The sequence below is a fragment of the Convolutriloba macropyga genome, chromosome 15 (assembly GCF_964194025.1).
Source record: "Convolutriloba macropyga chromosome 15, txConMacr16.3, whole genome shotgun sequence".
Taxonomy (NCBI): Eukaryota; Metazoa; Xenacoelomorpha; order Acoela; family Convolutidae; genus Convolutriloba; species Convolutriloba macropyga.
This window is the reverse complement of record NC_134482.1, coordinates 34938326-34956731: the sequence shown is the minus strand read 5'-3', so window position 1 is coordinate 34956731 and position 18406 is coordinate 34938326. Positions and strand designations below refer to the sequence as shown.

Genomic DNA, 18406 nt, shown 5'->3' with positions numbered 1-18406 from the left:
AGAGCAAAAAATGACGTCACGCACGCACGCACTTCAGTTGAAATTGCATGAACGAATGAACAAAAAGCAGATTCGAAGTGGTAGTGACGTCATATAGTCGTAACAAAAATCTCGACGACGAAATAAAAACAAACCGACAAATGTCGAAAGAATTGCTCTTGAACGACAGGCGAGGCAATTCAGGGGCGGTAGCCTAAATCAATTTTTCTTTATGGGATCGAACCACTGACCTCCGCTGACCTCCGCCGGGGATCGAACCACTGACCTCCCGATCCACAGCCACACGCACTAACCACTGCGCTACAAATCACTTACCTATGCTATTCTACAACCGATTTTAAATTAGCAACACGCTTCACTTCGGAGCAATAGCTATCACTCAAAAATGAAGAACGAAAGCGTGAAAAAGTCACTTGAGAAGTCAAAGAATGTTCTAGAAGAAAACGGAACAATTGTCAAGCGAAAAATCTGCAGAAAAAAAAAGATACACACGTTTACAATAATTGCTATGAACTTCGTTCAAGAGCAATTAAAAACCAGGAGAAGGCCAATAATAGCCCCAGCTATCACCGTGAGGCTATTAAAAAGGAGAGCGCCTAAATAATAACCGTTTAAGAGGCTGACGGCGACTATTAATAACCTACTTTTAAAGTCAGCTGACCATTGCTACTTTGATAAAATTAGGTTGAAAGTGCCCAGCCAGAAACTTTTTTAAGTTAGACTTTATGTTGGAAAGGGGACATGGCCAGAAAAGTGATCAAATTTGAATTAAAATTTCACATCCGAAAATTTTAATTTTTTCGATGAAGTACTCATAACCGTGCAGTTAACATTCAAATTGTCCATCAATGTACGAAACAATTCCTTTCATCTGAGAAACCAATAGCATGTATTGCATAACTGTCTATCTTCATCGACGATCGCCACACCATCCTAAAATATTAGATATTTATTGAAGCATATGATTGTTTTTGTTTCCTTTGAATTAGCATTACAATCAATGCTTTCCATTTGTACTCACCATTAATTTAAAGTACTCATTCTTGACACTCGATACACAAATGATAGGTATTCTGTATACTACTTTTCTTGCAATTAAGCACTCGTTTGCATAAAAAACAACGGTTTACAACGGCTAGTTAATCTTCCTCGGTATTGCCGCACGCATTAGTCCAACCCCCCCCCCCCCCCAATACCTTGCAAATCCGGTTATTTCCATTACATAGAACATTAAAAAATCATTATCATCTGAGGGTCAGGCTTACTTACATCATCAACAGAGCAAGCACATGGGGCGGGGGGTTCTGCGGGTTAATATGTAAAAATTATATCTAACCTTACCAAGACTACAATTTCTTCCACTTTTATCATAACACTTCAAAGAAGTCCTGATTGCGCGTGACTAAAGTCTTGTTCACGTCCAACAACTGTCGTTGTGTTAATGGAAAATCTCGTTTCTCGTAGGGACGGAGTTCAATCACATCTTTACGCAGATCTGTAATTTTGAATGAGGGATGCAACTCCGAAGATTTGTTCTGATGCAATCCTGAAAAATTAAAAAGCTAGCACAGGATGTTTCGAAAAGTAACTTTATTAACCACTTAACAACAATTGAAAAATGGAGCTAGTTACTGTGCCATTTGACAAGAAAATTTTTTCAGGTAAAAAATAATATAGTGACTCTCTACTTTGTCGCAAGTACCAGACACCTTTGTGCTCTGAATTTTGAGCAAACCGATTTGGAATTCAATTTTTTAATACTGATAAAGGTTTGCATAGCCTAGAACGAAATGTGCACAGCTATCGTAATTCTTATATACCATTATTGACAGATGATTTTGTCACTATTATTGACAGATGATTTTGATTCCTGACAAGACACGGAGCGGCTCCAAAATTAGCCAAAACATTTGATTCGCAAAAAGAAGTTGGCAAAATCCAACAAGCAAAAATCGAACCTGCTATTTTTATTCTCTCTTCGTGTTCGTATCTGCAGTGCATCGGGGCGTAATGATCGCCCGACATGTCCTCAATTTGAGCTGATCCAACATTCTTCACTGGTAAAGGTTCCAGTCATTTGGTTCTCCATTGCGGAGTCTCAATCGTCTTGTAAACAACTGGCTCGAAAAGCGGCAGTGAATTTGACAGCGGAATAACAATATCTTCTCTGGAATCGGAGGCATCACTGGTTGAAACTTGAGTGGACAATTTTTTCGCCGAGTTGCTCGCAAAGCTTGGCATGCTTGCGGATGACGAGCTGACATTAACATGTGACGCCGAATTACCGCTAAAACTGGTTTCACTACTTGACATTGAACTCTTCGCTGGTTCTTTCGAGAGATCTCGGTGGCTCTCGGGGGCATTAAGAGATATCTTTTTGCCTTCCTTTCTTTGTTGTTGAATTCGCTGGATCTTTGCCGGTGACGGATTCCAGGTTTTCGGTTCACCTTCTGAATCGGAGCTGGAAGATTCGCTGAGATCTGGCATGTATGGTTTATCCTTCTCTAATTTCTGTTTCTTGGCACTGTCTTTAGAGGATGAAGCCGAAGAAGCAGGACTTGATGCTCGACTAAAACATGAGGTAAATATGAGATCAGATATCGAAAACGATACCAATAATTTTTACATAAGCATCATATAAACTCTAACTTAGCAGATCAGACTGCTCTTTCTATACTGGTACCATTTTGATTCAGTATACCTAAATTATCAAATTATCTAAAGGGCGCATTTTAAAATCTTTTGACGATTTTAAAGGAGAGACAAGTTTGGATTTTTAGCTGAAACATTTTTCAATGCTGTAAAGCTACGGTTTTCTAAAAATTACAAAGTCACGGTTACCTGCTTGTTGCTGACTTGATTTGCTTCGTCCCGTTTATTAGAGGAGCTTTCTTCAACGTCTTCTTCCTAGCAACGTCAGTTTCAGCTGCCTTCATCTCAACGTCTGACCGTTTTTGTGCCTCCTTCTTTGCTTGTCGAGATTTCTTTTTCGATTGCAGAAGTATTTGCAGCTGATTGCTGCTCTTATCTTTCCCGATCGGCTTTTTGATTCCAAGCAAACCATTGCTGTTTTCGTTTGCCTTAGGCACCGTCCACCCACTATTGCACTTTTTCTCTTTGATCAGGCGACCATATTGGGCTGATAGAGGAATACTGTCATTTGACAAAACCCTGTGATGTTTTGAGAACAGAGAATTGATCCGTTCTGTGCAGCAGTCGGAGCTTCGGTCTGGATTTCGAACGTACATGACACCTGGCCCGCCACAAATGATGCAACAGGAATTGGGCGGACAGGAACAATGGCTGCCAGTTGACGAAAGAGATCCCTGCGACTGAGCTATGATGCTTAATGTAGAACCCAATTTCTTGCGACTAACAAGTTTTGCCCCGCGAACACGTGCAGCACTTTCTGTTTCTTCAGTAGTTCCATCTTGGGAAAGGACAAATGGAACTTCGTCAAACGTTGCTCGCGGTTCTTGAGTTCGAATTCTTCTCAAAATATCATTTGTTTGCAGAATTTTAAACTCGAGACTTTGAATTTGGAACTGCAACCACTGCCACTTAAAACTCACCGATGATGTTTTAGTTACACAATCTTCGAAAACTTTTCTACGACTTTTTACCCCAGAAATGTTTGATGTGCTGTTGTAATTGGCCCGCAATGACTCTCCAAGGCTTTTGGAAACGTCGGTAGTCGAAAGCTGACAGTTGAAAGGATGCAGTGATTCATCGCTGTCACTTTCACTTTCATCGCTGGAAGAGTCGGTAGCTTCGGAATCGTATTCCGGTACAATTGATTTTGATTTCTCATAAAGATGCTTGCAGTTTGATACAGAAGTGTGTTGAGAATTTGAATTCAGAACAAAACTTGATGCCTAAAACATACTTAATATTGAATTGCTTATCAATAACTGCTTATCTATATTCCATCAAAATTCCAATAAAATATGTCTTGAGTCTAGCGACCCCCCAATTTTCAACAAGAAACACAATGAGGGGAGCCGACATAAGCGGGAAAGGTATTGAATGAAACGATTAAAGGAATATTAAACAATAAAAATCATCATCATCATCATGAAAAAAAAACCAGGAATACTCACCTGCTTAGATAGCTGACACAAGCGAAGTTTGGTCAGTTTATGATGTAATCTATTTTCTCGTTTTGCCAAATAACGCACTCGTGAACTGAATCCATCAGTGCCTTTTAGATCCGGGCCTTTGCTTGATTCAGCATGCAGTTCATCAAAGGTGCAGAGGACGTCATTATGTTCAAACTCGTTTTCTCGAAAATGGGCTGCGGCTTTGTCTTCACATGGATGTACATTATGAGCGTGACCTTCCATCAAAATCATGTGAGAACTCTTAAAAGATTTAAGCTAAAGAATGTTTGGACAAATTTCAGGTATGGAAAGTTGTAAAATTATATATATACTTTTGCTTTGCCGGTTAATACCGGAAAACAAGTTACCCTGCTTCGAAATTTTTAACATAACCAACAAACTCCGGTCGAATTGCTTTCAGACGACCAGAGAGCGGTTGACTTCGATAGTAGCCAGTTGGGGCTTAGGGATCTTAGCTTTAGAAGTGGGGGGGGGGGGGTGAAGGGATGGGTTAATGATGGGAGTGTAGCAGAGAGGGGTCCAAATCGTCAGGTACAGGGTGGATGGGGCTAGTGGGGGACTGAGAGGAGGGGGCTGATCGAGGGGGGGGGGGGGGGGAGGGGCTGACTGAGGGGGTCAAATTCAAAACATCATAAGAAATAAGAACCTCCATTCGCATCATGAAAATTTCTGGTTCTATTCTGTTTCGGCCACCCTGCTTAATGAAAAAATATCTTTTATGAACTCCAGGCGCACGTGCTAATTTGTTATGTAGTAACGTCCTATATATAGCGTGTCCAATTTGAACTGAATGTATGAGATAAACGCCCTTCAGCTTTGCTGCAAATACTTTACAACAACAACAACATGAACAACAATTGAGACGAGTGAGGTGGTAGGCTCAACGAGCTTTGCTGCTACTTGTTTTTATGTCAGATGCTGTTTGGATTGTCAATAGGAGTTAGACTCCAGTCAAGAAGAGCGCCGCTCGTCATATGGCCGGGGCATACGAGTTAATTAAACGGGGGTGTGATCCACCCAATGGACGGAACAGTGAGCCCCCACTCTGAAAAATCACAGCATCGTATGTAAATTTACCACTAAAAGACATGCTCATAGCATCGTCAAACAGAAACACGGCACTATAACTCTTATAGAGCTGCGTCACATAAGCTGCCAAGAAGAAATTATCAATTGCAAATTGATTTGAAAACGAACGTTTTCGAACATTGCGTTCATCGTCAGATTTAACATTCAAATAAATTTATTCACAGCATTAAATTAATTTTATAGATTTACCGAGATGGTGCATATTTTGGCTGCAAGTTCGCTTCACCACGCTGTAAATAGTCTCCCGTATTCAAGCAAAAAACAGTTTTTAGGGAAAGTAACATCAGTTCCCGGATTCTCCTTCACAACAGACAGTGGGGCATGATAAGATGAAATTGTTGAAAAGGTATGTGGATGATATTATCTGCACGGTCCGTGGTGACCCGGACGAGTATTTAAAATTTGCAAACTCTTTACACATCAACCTGCAATTTACCTTAGAAAAAGTGAACATGGATGGGGATTTGGCTTTTCTTGACATTAACGTAAATGTGAGCAGCAAAAATAATATCACCTGTCATTGGTATCAAAAACCAACTGACACTGGAATAATACTGAATTTTCGCAGCTGAGCACCGCTTCAGCATAAGAAAAATGCGATTCAAGGGGCGGTTCACAGGGTTTTTAATGCAACCTCTAATTGGTTGGCCTTCGATCAGGCTCTTGAAAAGAAAACTTGCTGGACCAAAAATCAATATCCAGAGGAATGGTCTTCAAAAATAGTGAATCAGACTCTAGAAAAGATAATAAGTGGCGGTAAAGACCAATTAAGAACAACACCAAAAGAGCATCAAAAAAGTAAGACTAAATCTATTGATAAGCCAACTATTTTTCCACAATACAGAGGCAACCTTACTCAAAACTTTGCAAGCAAACTGAAGAAACTTTGCGAATTGCAAGTAGTTTTTACAACGCGGAAATTAAGATCGTGCCTCCCCACCCTGAAATCATTTTTCGACAGAGACCTGAAATCCCACGTGGTATATGAGATTAAATGTAATGGATGCGGATCCATCTATGTTGGACAAACAGGCCGGCATGTTACCACAAGGATAACAGAACATCAAAAGAAGGATTCACAGGTGGGTCAACATCTGGTTGAATGTCGTGGCGCAACGAATGACATTGAATGGAAAATTCTGGACGCATGTCGTACAGTAGAAAAATTAATGATTATCGAAGCTATATATATCAGCAAGCTGAAGCCGGCACTAAACACACGCGATGAATATAGGGGGAGGTAACTCACGCTAAAATATTAGTTCAAATCATAATTTTGACTGGATGAGAATGTATAGGGCAAAAAACATTTTGTGCATGACAAAACGAAATTTGCAAAACCTCCACAAGAGAGATACTTATGGTTAGGGCAAATTCAGAATAACCCTAAAAATACAAGAACATGGCCAAAATCGAAATAACAGGAATAGGAATGTTTTTAAATAAATTGATGACAGATGTAAATATGAGTTGTAAATAGGCTAAATATTGTATAAAGGGAAAAATTTTCGATGGACTTTGTAGAAGAGTTCCTAGAATTGTTTTAATTGTCGTCTCAGACAAATGTAAATACACATTCATTTTATCTTTTAACAATTTGTAAAACAGTTTTAACCTGACGATGAACGTAAAGATCGAAAACGTTTATTTTAAATATTGGACGTAATTTTAACTTGACAAATTGGTTTCCTTTACATAAAAACTTGTGTTTGACTCAAATTCTAAGTAATGAAATAAAATAAAAACAAATTTGTGAAATTAATTACTGTTAAAATTACATTTACAACATTTGATCTACACTTATTACACTAAAATTAAATCAATCTTTAATCCGGAGTTTTTGAAAATCCCGGGTGCATTGTTTTCTTTTCCTGAAAAAGAGTTTTCCGTTTATTCTTATGTGGTTATTCTTCACTTGTTAAGGTTGACAAATTTTTGAATTAACATGTACCAGAATAATTTTTGAATTGAAAATGTCAAAGTTTTGTGTATTTGAACTAATACTTCAATATCAATTCCCGCCTCCAGTGCTCGTCGCGCATATTTTATTACGCATTCAGCTTTTTGATGAAGATTGCTTCTATTGTTGTTAGTGTTTTAACCCCGCGACATCCAACTATAACCTCCCTTTCAAAATTTTGCGCTGTACCACAATATTAAACGAGGTGCTGTCCCACATAGGAATCCTTCTTCTAATGCTCCAAATTTCTAATGGTAACATGTTGGCTTGTTTGGCCAACATAGATTGAACAGCATTCATTACCTGTAACTTTATAAACCTCATAGGACTTCAGATTCTTATCAAAAGATGTTTTCAGGGAGGGCAAGTAAGTTCTTAGTTTTCTCGATGTTTCAGTCTACTTGCAAACATTTGAATGATGTTTCCTCTGTAAAGAATAAAAAGCTCGGTTTAAGCTCAAATTTGTTAAAAATTTAATTGTACCGAGAAGTTTTTTTTGGTGGGGGGTTTCTGTCGTAATCTGTTACTTCGTGACTGTTTTACCCAAGGCCTGATTAACGATACTGGATTACCACCCAGCTGGATACTGATTTTCAGTCCAGATCTCTTGATTTTGCCTAAGAACTACATCAAAGGATTGCCAGTCGCTGGTTGAATTGAAAATACTATGCAAAGTCCCTTGAAAAATTTTTTTCTTACGTTGTAACGGTTCACAGCTATGTAAATTTAGGATTATGCCGTTATCGGTAAATTTTTGACACCAATGACAGTTATTTTTTGTATCTTCGTTTACGTTTTTGGTTAAATCTAGGAATGCTAGGTCTCCACTACCGTTGGGTGTCTCAAGAGTGAATTGTAAACTTTTTTGAAGCAAAATTGCAAACTCTAGATAATCTAGAGGGTTCTCTTTGACATTGCAAACTATGTCATCCAAATACTTCTTGAATTATTGCAATAGCTCTGTGTCCTCTGTGGTACATTTTTCTGCACAATAGGAATAGATCCATACAATTTCCTGTATGTTCTCCTACACCGTGTCATTGATACCCTGGAATTTTGCGTGAAACCAGTTTTTGCATGACTCTTTTTCCTCGAAAAGTAACGCGTCGGTAGCAGTCAATGCACATTGTTTTCATGTCAGGAGTTTTGCTGTCCCTCATTTGGTCTCTGGAAGGATCTTCCAAAAGATTTCATCCAAAAATTTGCCAAAATTTTTACCAGCGAAGCACCCATTGCTAAACCATCCCATTGAGTGTACCACAATTTATTACAATTAAAGTGAACAATCGTTACGGCTAGTCTCAAAAACCTCTGCATGGCTGTTTTCGGAATCTCAAGAGCCTCGTCGCTTGAGTACAATTCTCTGGACAAAATGTCAGTTGCCCCCTTGACTGGTAAATTGGTATGCAAACTTTTAACATCGGGAGATACTACAGGCTCACCTTAATCCAACTTGGAAGCGTCTGATGCGGCTCTGGCATTTTTCGAGTTAGTCTCAGTATTTGCACCTGGTAGCTTCTCGAAAACCAGAGACAGAATTTCTCGTAAATGCTACCGGGTAATGACAGATTGGGCCAAAGCGGGGTACCGTTTTTATGTGCTTTTGAAAGTCCACAACGTACGGCCGGTTGCGATCCAGTTTTGTCGAGCCTGCGATAAATCTTTCCACTCGTCTTTCGCTGTTTCATTAATTGATGCAAACTGCTATTTATCAGTTTCCCCATTTTTATTGTTAGATCATCACTTTCTCTTTTACGAGCCCCAAACTGACCGGCACTAAGGTTTTCAACTAGTTTATCCAACGATATTGTCTGGATCATAACAAAAAACCACAACCCTTATCAAATGGTACAGCTAGTATTTTCGGATCTTTCAAAAAATCATTAATTTTTTCAATCCATCTATCCATTGCTGTCTCACGTACCTGGCGTACCATTTGGCAGACAATTCTATTTCACATAAATTTTCACCGTCACTGTTGTTCTCCCTTAACTCCCGAACTAATTGGTCTACGTCGTCAAAGAATTTCACTTCTTTGAATTTGTCTCCAACTGGATGCTTTGGACCTAATGATAAGACTTCCAGGGCAAATTTCGGCAGTTCAACGTGGTCCAATATAGCAACATTATTTTGAGATCCATTTAGCAATGGCCTAAAGTGTAGCTCAGGCAGCTTTGCTAATTTGTCATTAAGTCTCTTACTAATCATTTTGGAATGATATCTCGTTTCTTTTCTAATGCTGTAAACAACTGGATGTAAAAATTCCTTCTTCAACTCTTCCCTGAGAATGTCCCTATCCTCTCCAAGTTTTTCCTCGATCAATCTACAGCCTTGTTCTGCAAAAATTATTTCTTTCCTTAAAAATTTAAGCTAAAAGATGTGCACTGCCCGTTCTGAAAAAACTTCAAAAAATTCGGAATGATATCAAAATTATGAGTTTTGCAAAAAATCTATTCGATATTTACAGTTTATCAGTTTATTTGAAGATCTGACATAGTTTAGGAATTGTTTTAAGCAGTTGTTATGCCTGAAAATTTATATGAGCTATGGTTGTGGTAGAATTTCGCACATCACAGAAGCTTGCTCAAGGACAGAGGGCAATGAAGCCCTTTTGTAGAGGAACTAAACTGTCATTTTTTGCTTTGTCTATCAGTCTTACGTTTGCTCTCGCCTTCCTCGGTTATTTTCCGGGGTTCTTCCCTTTTGTTTTTTTTGAGCAGAGCTTTCAGGTTTTCTTTATGATGCAGAACAATGTCCAGCGACTTGATATCACGTGTTGGTTCTTTGTGGAGCACACTTTAGTCTCCCAGCTGTTTTTCCCCTTCCACTTCAATATGAGGCGCTTTGTCACCCTCGGAACCAGAATCCCAGTGCTCAACAACTCTATTAAAATATCAGCAGTTCAAGTGCGCTGGCAGTATACCAGCGCTTCAAAATTTTTGTTATTCGTGGTCAACTAATTTGTAAGTCCTTGTTAACTACTTCGTCCGTAGTTATTCGATTTGAGGTTTGAGGTGCTGTTGTTGATTAGATCATGCCACATAACTTTGTCAGTCCTTGTGCTCAACCGGCCCCTGACCAGAAGATCCTGTGCGTTTTTCAACCGGTTTTTTGTATTGGGATTGAAAGAAAGTCATGATACTGTTGTTATTTTGTCAGGAGTTTCTTTTTTCCACTGTATTGAACACTCTTTACTGTGGGAGCTGGCTGCTAAAATATGAACCATCGTTCCTGTAACACTTCAGAAAATTTTCATTTTCTGTTTTCTCTCGTCTTTTCAGGCCCGTTAAAGAACCAATTGATGATGGATAAAAATGCAGAGAAGAAGGAATTGTCAATTGAAATTAAATTGTGTTAAAAAACGAACGATTTCGAACATTGCGTTAATTGTAAAGCTTGAAACTCAAATTAATTTAATCGCAAAGTTTATAAATTGGTCTTTGATTATAATTCTGAAAATTGGGTTAAAATAACAACGATTTTTTGAAGGTTTTTACAATCATAACCACATTTATTTAATCTTAATTTAACAAAATTAATTCAAACTTTATTCCGGAGTTTTTGAAAATCTCGGATGTATTGTTTTTTAGTGCAGAAAACAAGTTTTCACTTTCATTCCTATCTGTTGTTGTTTTTTTTTCTTGACAAAACTCTGAATTAACATGTACCAGAACAATTTTCGAATTTCAAAGTTAAAATTTTTGTATTTGAACTAATACTTCAATGTCATATATCTGAATTTGCTTTGATTATATTATCCCCTCTTACACAATGTCTCTAAATTTGGACTTCGTTAGTGGGAAAGCCTAACGTTTAAACGGCAGAAGTGTGAGCTAGTTCGAGGCTCCTTTTTCCTAAGTCATTTCTATTACGTGAAATTGCTTTTGAAGGCTTTCCATAAGATCCTGCTAACGCGGTCAAATTCTATTCAGGCGTACCGTTCGTTAGTCGTGCGTTATGCGTTCCTGGAGGAGATGAGCATTTGCTAAATCCTCATATTCAAGAGCAGCGCATACGGTCAGTGAAATGGCGTAATCCGTTTCCTAATTCATTGGCTCCTTGTTTTGAAGTCTGCCCTCCAGGCTTGGTAGCGAATACAGTCGCCGTGCGGATTGAGACACCTAGAGACAACAAACGACTGTAGGAAGTGCGTTTGGATGTTGGCTTCTGCGTCTCTAAAAATATTCCGTGAGTTTGGTGTTGTCCTAGACACAATCTTTAAATTTTGGCTGCACTCATCTTGTGTATTTAACGATAAAGCAGCTTTTCATACCCTTTGAACAACAAATCATAATCGAAACAAAACGTAGGATAATCTATATAGTGGCTCAGTAATTATTTTGGTTCTTTCTCCTTATAGAATTCCACCATGATGGTAAGTTTACCACGATGCAGGCTATATGTTATCTGACCACCAAGCTGATGGCTGAGGTGGTTAATGGGAATGACCAAGATTTTGAAAGCGATTTCAAGGCATCAAAGTTGAGATAGAATGCAAGTAAAATTATACCCAACTTAATGAACACTGGCCTACTAACCGTGCCGCTGCAACGGTTAACTCAGTATGGAAATACAAAAAACTGCAGTTGAAGAATCTCTTCAAAAGTTTTTTCATTCACAGTTCCTCTATTCACACGGAGCATTTTAAACCTGGGCGACAAAGAGTTTTTATGGTGCCGGCTCTGGGTTAGTTGTTTACTTTCCAGAAACCTCTGATTAAGAATTGGGTGGAGGAACCAGCAGCGTGTTCCACCTCAAAATTATAGCCTGGAACAAATAGCTGCTATTTAGTCCCCTACGGGTGCTAATTGATTCTACCGTTCTTGTTCACAAACTCGAAATTTTAAACAACGATTGCATCATAGAGATTCAAAGCATTATTCCCAAAAAAGCAAACTCTCCAGTGGTGACTATACTCAATTAAAGGAAATTTTACACAGAAAAATTTCAACATATTTTGTTCTTCGCACGCGAATCAAGTTTTGGAGGATTAGCAAAAGTGGTGTTAGATACACATGATTCAAAATGGTACGGTGAGAACTGCTCATAAGCCAACACCTTAGATAAGTCAAGACATTTCACACCATATTAAACACATTGGCACTGCAAGATGAAAATATACAGAGTCGTAGTATGCACATTATTTTTACTAGAGCTCGTAGTTTGTGCGATCGAGTGATCAAAAGTTGGTAATGAGGAATCTTTAACAATAGTGGGGTCTCCAGCTCATTTATTCAAATTTATCACAGAATTATGAAAGTCCACTTTATCTAAGAAGTTGTGCCTATTCAAACAGATAGCCATCTTGGAAGAAGAGAAAATTGAGTTAATGGCTAAATTCTTTCCTCCAGTGTACACTGTTCTAGAGACAGGGCGTTTAAAAAGAAATCCTCAATTATGGAAAATTCATATTAGAAGGAATCTGAAAAATTTGACATCTGTAAAAATGTGACTCCAGTAAAAACAATGATCGAGAAATTATTTTGCCAACATTACTCTCTATTGCTTTCCCAAGCCATTCGATTACTCGAATCTCTCAAAAAAGTTGTCCAAAATTCAATTTTTGTTAGATGATTTGGAGTCAACTATCAAAAGTTCAATTTTTAAAAAAAGCCAAAAAAAAACAAATTGTCCTCATTTAGCAGCCAGTGCACTTTTGCTTCGCCGGTTAATAATGGAAAACAAGAATCATTCTAAATCAAAAATGTTGAACAGATTGGACTAACGTTGGGCAAACTGGTCTCAGACGACAGGCGAACAGCTGGCAGAGATTGTAGGCTGTTGGGTCTTAGTGATGTTAGCATTAGAGGTGGGGTTCAAGTGATAGGTGAATGCTCAAAGCCGAGGGCTTAAAAGTCGAGAGAGAAAGTAAGTAAAAATATAAACATTTTAATGAACACTGGCCTTCTAACTGTGCCGCTCCAACGGTCAATACGGTATGGAAAAATAAAAAAACTGCAAACAAAAAATCTTTTCAAAAGTTTGTCATTCACAGTTCCTCAATTCACACGGAGCATTTTAAAACCAGACCAAAATATTTTTTTAAGGCACCGGCTCTGGGTCCGTTGTTTACATCGAAGAACTTTTTGCAAAGATCTCTGAGAAAGATTTGGTTGGAGGGACAAGCAGCTTCCTTCCCCTCAAAAAATATAGGCTGGAACCAATAGCTGTTTTTTAGTCCCTGCGGGTGCTATTTGAATATACTGTTTTTGTTTACGAAGTCAAAATTCATACACAAAGAATGCATAATAGAGACTCACAGCATTATTCCCAAAAAACAAACTCTACACTGGTGACTATACTCAGTTAAAAGAGTTTTTACACAGAAACTCTTCAACGTGTTTTGCTCATCGCACACAAATCAAATTTTGGAGGATTGGTAAAAGTGGTGTTAGATACACATGATTCAAAAATGTACGGTGAGAATTGCTCATAAGCCAACACTTTAGATAACTCAAGACATTTCACGCCATATTAAACACATTGGCACTGCAAGACGAAAATTTTTTAAGGTACCGGCTCTGGTTTTTAGTGCAGAAAACAAGTTTTTATTTTCATTCCTATCTGTTGTTATTTTTTTTGACAAAACTCTGAATTAACATGTACCAGAACAATTTTCAAAATTCAAAAGTTAAAATTTTTGTATTTAATCTAATACTTCAATGTCATATATCTGAATTTGCTTTGATTAAATTATCCCCTCTTACACAATGCCTCTGCAATCACTATCAATGTTATTCGGCCAATTGGAACCACGGCAACCTCTGAGGCAAACGATAGCGCTGCTCGGAGGAGCAAAACATTCTCGTGCGTACGTATGTTATTGCGTTCTAGTATGATTTGTTTTTCTTCACAGCAATTTTGCTGGCTAGTTGTTTCGTAGTGCTCGTTGCGGACGGTCCTGCGGGAAAACACGAGCGGAACAAAGTAACTTTTCTGATTACAATTGTTCGTTGCTCATACCTCAGGCACTTCAACTACTCACGATATTTGTACGCTTCTACGGAATTTTTGTAAATAACTTGGCAAGTGAGTTAAAATTTTTACGTCGAAGAATCAATGGTTGAGTTTGGACCCCATTGGCCATTCCCTTTAAAATCTACTCTCGTTTTTTCATCTGTGGTAGTAGTTTTGTTGTGATTGAAGGAATCGCCTTGAAGCAACTGAAGAGTCGGCTCAGCCTCAACATCTTAGCAAACGTCTTGCTTGATCTTTGCAAAGGAGTCTCGGATCTTGTTGTGTCTCATGTGTATGTATCTACCCATCACACAGTGGAGAGCATGTGATAGCATCAATTTTTCACCACATGGACAATTAATGTCTGTATTTTTGGCATCAATGTTATATCTAATGCAAAGCCCTTCTCTAAATTTGGACTTCGTTAGTGGCAAAGCCTAACGTTTAAACGGCAAAAGTGTGAGCTAGTTCGAGGCTCCTTTTTCCTAAGCTATTTCTATTACGTGAAATTGCTTTTGAAGGCTTTCCATAAGATCCTTCTTACGCGATCAAATTCTATTCAGGCGTACCGTTCGTTAGTCGTGCGCTATGCGTTCTTAGATGAGATGGGCATTTGCTAAATCCTCATATTCAAGAGCAGCGCATACGGTCAGTGATGTGGCGTAATCCGTTTCCTAATTCATTGGCTCCTTGATTTGAAGTCCGCCCTCAAGGCTTGGTGTCGAATACAGTCGCCGCGCGGATTGAGACACCTAGAGACAACGAACGACGGTAGAAAGTGCGTTTGGATGTTGGCTTCAGCGTCTATGAAAATATTCCGTGAGTTTGGCGTTGTCCTAGACACCATCTTTAAATTTTGGCTGCACTCCTCTTGTGTATTCGACGATAAAGCAGCTTCTCATACACTTTTTAAACAACAAATCTTAAACGAAACAAAACTTAGGATAATCTACATAGTGGCTCAGTAATTATTTTGGGTCTTTCTCATTATAGAATTCCCACCATGATGGTAAGTTTTCCACGATGGGGGCTATATGTTATCTGACCAACGAGCTGAGGGCTGAGGTGGTTAATTGAAAAGACCCAAGATTTTGAAAGCGATTTCAGGGCATCAAATTTGAGATAGAATATAAGTAAAAATATACCCAACTTAATGAACAATGGCCTACTAGCACTGCCGCTGCAACGGTTAACTCAGTATGGAAATACAAAAAACTGCAGTTGAAAAATCTCTTCAAAAGTTTTGTCATTCACAGTTCCTCTATTCACACGGAGCATTTTAAACCTGGGCGACAAAGAGTTTTTATGGTGCCGGCTCTGGGTTAGTTGTTTACTTTCCAGAAACCTCTGATTAGGAATTGGGTGGAGGAACCAGCAGCGTCTTCCACCTCAAAATTATAGCCTGGAACAAATAGCTGCTATTTAGTCCCCTACGGGCGCTAATTGATTCTACCGTTCTTGTTCACAAACTCAAAATTCTCAAACAAAGATTGCATCATAGAGATTCAAAGCATTATTCCCAAAAAAGCAAACTCTCCAGTGGTGACTATACTCAATTAAAGGAAATTTTACACAGAAAAATTTCAACATATTTTGTTCTTCGCACGCGAATCAAGTTTTGGAGGATTAGCAAAAGTGGTGTTAGATACACATGATTCAAAATGGTACGGTGAGAACTGCTCATAAGCCAACACCTTAGATAAGTCAAGACATTTCACACCATATTAAACACATTGGCACTGCAAGATGAAAATATACAGAGTCGTAGTATGCACATTATTTTTACTAGAGCTCGTAGTTTGTGCGATCGAGTGATCAAAAGTTGGTAATGAGGAATCTTTAACAATAGTGGGGTCTCCAGCTCATTTATTCAAATTTATCACAGAATTATGAAAGTCCACTTTATCTAAGAAGTTGTGCCTATTCAAACAGATAGCCATCTTGGAAGAAGAGAAAATTGAGTTAATGGCTAAATTCTTTCCTCCAGTGTACACTGTTCTAGAGACAGGGCGTTTAAAAAGAAATCCTCAATTATGGAAAATTCATATTAGAAGGAATCTGAAAAATTTGACATCTGTAAAAATGTGACTCCAGTAAAAACAATGATCGAGAAATTATTTTGCCAACATTACTCTCTATTGCTTTCCCAAGCCATTCGATTACTCGAATCTCTCAAAAAAGTTGTCCAAAATTCAATTTTTGTTAGATGATTTGGAGTCAACTATCAAAAGTTCAATTTTTAAAAAAAGCCAAAAAAAAACAAATTGTCCTCATTTAGCAGCCAGTGCACTTTTGCTTCGCCGGTTAATAATGGAAAACAAGAATCATTCTAAATCAAAAATGTTGAACAGATTGGACTAACGTTGGGCAAACTGGTCTCAGACGACAGGCGAACAGCTGGCAGAGATTGTAGGCTGTTGGGTCTTAGTGATGTTAGCATTAGAGGTGGGGTTCAAGTGATAGGTGAATGCTCAAAGCCGAGGGCTTAAAAGTCGAGAGAGAAAGTAAGTAAAAATATAAACATTTTAATGAACACTGGCCTTCTAACTGTGCCGCTCCAACGGTCAATACGGTATGGAAAAATAAAAAAACTGCAAACAAAAAATCTTTTCAAAAGTTTGTCATTCACAGTTCCTCAATTCACACGGAGCATTTTAAAACCAGACCAAAATATTTTTTTAAGGCACCGGCTCTGGGTCCGTTGTTTACATCGAAGAACTTTTTGCAAAGATCTCTGAGAAAGATTTGGTTGGAGGGACAAGCAGCTTCCTTCCCCTCAAAAAATATAGGCTGGAACCAATAGCTGTTTTTTAGTCCCTGCGGGTGCTATTTGAATATACTGTTTTTGTTTACGAAGTCAAAATTCATACACAAAGAATGCATAATAGAGACTCACAGCATTATTCCCAAAAAACAAACTCTACACTGGTGACTATACTCAGTTAAAAGAGTTTTTACACAGAAACTCTTCAACGTGTTTTGCTCATCGCACACAAATCAAATTTTGGAGGATTGGTAAAAGTGGTGTTAGATACACATGATTCAAAAATGTACGGTGAGAATTGCTCATAAGCCAACACTTTAGATAACTCAAGACATTTCACGCCATATTAAACACATTGGCACTGCAAGGCGAAAATACACAGAATCCTATTATGCACACTAAATTTACTAGAGCCCGTAATTTGTGCAGTCGAGTGATCAAAAATTGGTAATGAGGAATCTAATTTTATCTCTATTGCATCCCCAAGCCCTTCGATTACTAAAATCTCTCAAAAAAGTTGTCCAAAACAAAATATTTTTTAAGATGATTTGGAGTCAATTATTAACAGTCAAATTTTCAAAAAGTCAAAAAAACAAATGGTTCTCAATTACCAGCCAGCACACTTTTGGTTTGCCGGTTACTAATGGAAATAAAAAACCATCCTATATCAAAGGTGTTGAACAGATTGGACTAACGTCGGACAGACTGGTCTCAGACGACCGGCGAGCTGTTGGCACCAATAGTTGGGGCTTCGTGATGTAAGCATTAGAGGAGTGGGTCAAGTGAAGGGTTAATGTACAAAAAGTAGGAGTAGAAGGGTGCAAATCGTCAGCTGGCTGGAATGTGGTTTGGCTTATTGGGTTCTGAGGGGGAGGGAGATTGACTGAGGGTGTGAAACTCCAATAATTATAAGAAATAAGAATCACCCTTCGCATCATGAAAATTTTTCCTCTAAAGTTCCGTTGAATTCAATTTTTAGAGACGAGAGATTTGTCAGGCTGTAGGAGAGCTGCTTCTAATTGTCGTTATGTCAAGGGTTATAGGCTATCTTACCACTAAGCGGGGAGAGAAAGACCCAATATATTGAAAACGATCTCGGGCTTCAAAGTAGAGATAGAAAGTAGGTAAAAAAATAACCAAGTTAATATATGATAATTGATAATTGATTATATTATCCCCTCTTACACAATGTCACTGCAATCACTATCAATGTTATTCGGCCATTTGGAACCACGGCAACCTCTGAGGCAAACGATGGCGCTGCTCGGAGGAGCAAAACATTCTCGTGCGTACGTATGTTATTGCGTTCGAGTATGATTTGTTTTTCTTTTCAGCAATTTTCCTGGCTAGTTGTTTCGTAGTGCTCGTTGCGGACGGTCCTGAGGGAAAACACGAGCAGAACGAAGTAACTTTTCTGACGTCAAGTCTTCGTTGCTCATACCACAGGCACTTCAACTACTCATGATATTTGCACGCTTCTACGAAATTTTTTGTGAATTACTTGGCAATTGAGTT

The 18406-nt window shown here is 38.4% G+C and overlaps 2 protein-coding genes across 3 annotated transcripts in view; one reads left to right on the top strand and one right to left on the bottom strand.

Annotated features, from left to right (window-relative positions):
• The window catches only part of LOC142354753 (uncharacterized), a 255263-nt gene that overhangs the window by 112614 nt on the left and 124243 nt on the right, over nucleotides 1-18406 (top strand). The gene's annotated exons all lie outside the window — the stretch shown is intronic.
• LOC142354706 (uncharacterized) lies at nucleotides 655-4437 on the bottom strand. 2 transcript variants are annotated; one of them, XM_075407076.1, is made up of 5 exons: nucleotides 4101-4437; nucleotides 2842-3875; nucleotides 1959-2569; nucleotides 1337-1546; nucleotides 655-933 (listed from the first exon to the last, which is right to left on the bottom strand). In XM_075407076.1, the coding sequence occupies exons 1-3, from the start codon at nucleotides 4350-4352 to the stop codon at nucleotides 2074-2076; spliced, it is 1782 nt and encodes a 593-aa protein (XP_075263191.1). In that variant the 5' UTR covers nucleotides 4353-4437; the 3' UTR covers nucleotides 655-933; nucleotides 1337-1546; nucleotides 1959-2073. The 2 variants fall into 2 exon arrangements, with proteins under 2 accessions (XP_075263191.1, XP_075263192.1); XM_075407077.1 differs by having other exon boundaries at nucleotides 1342-1546.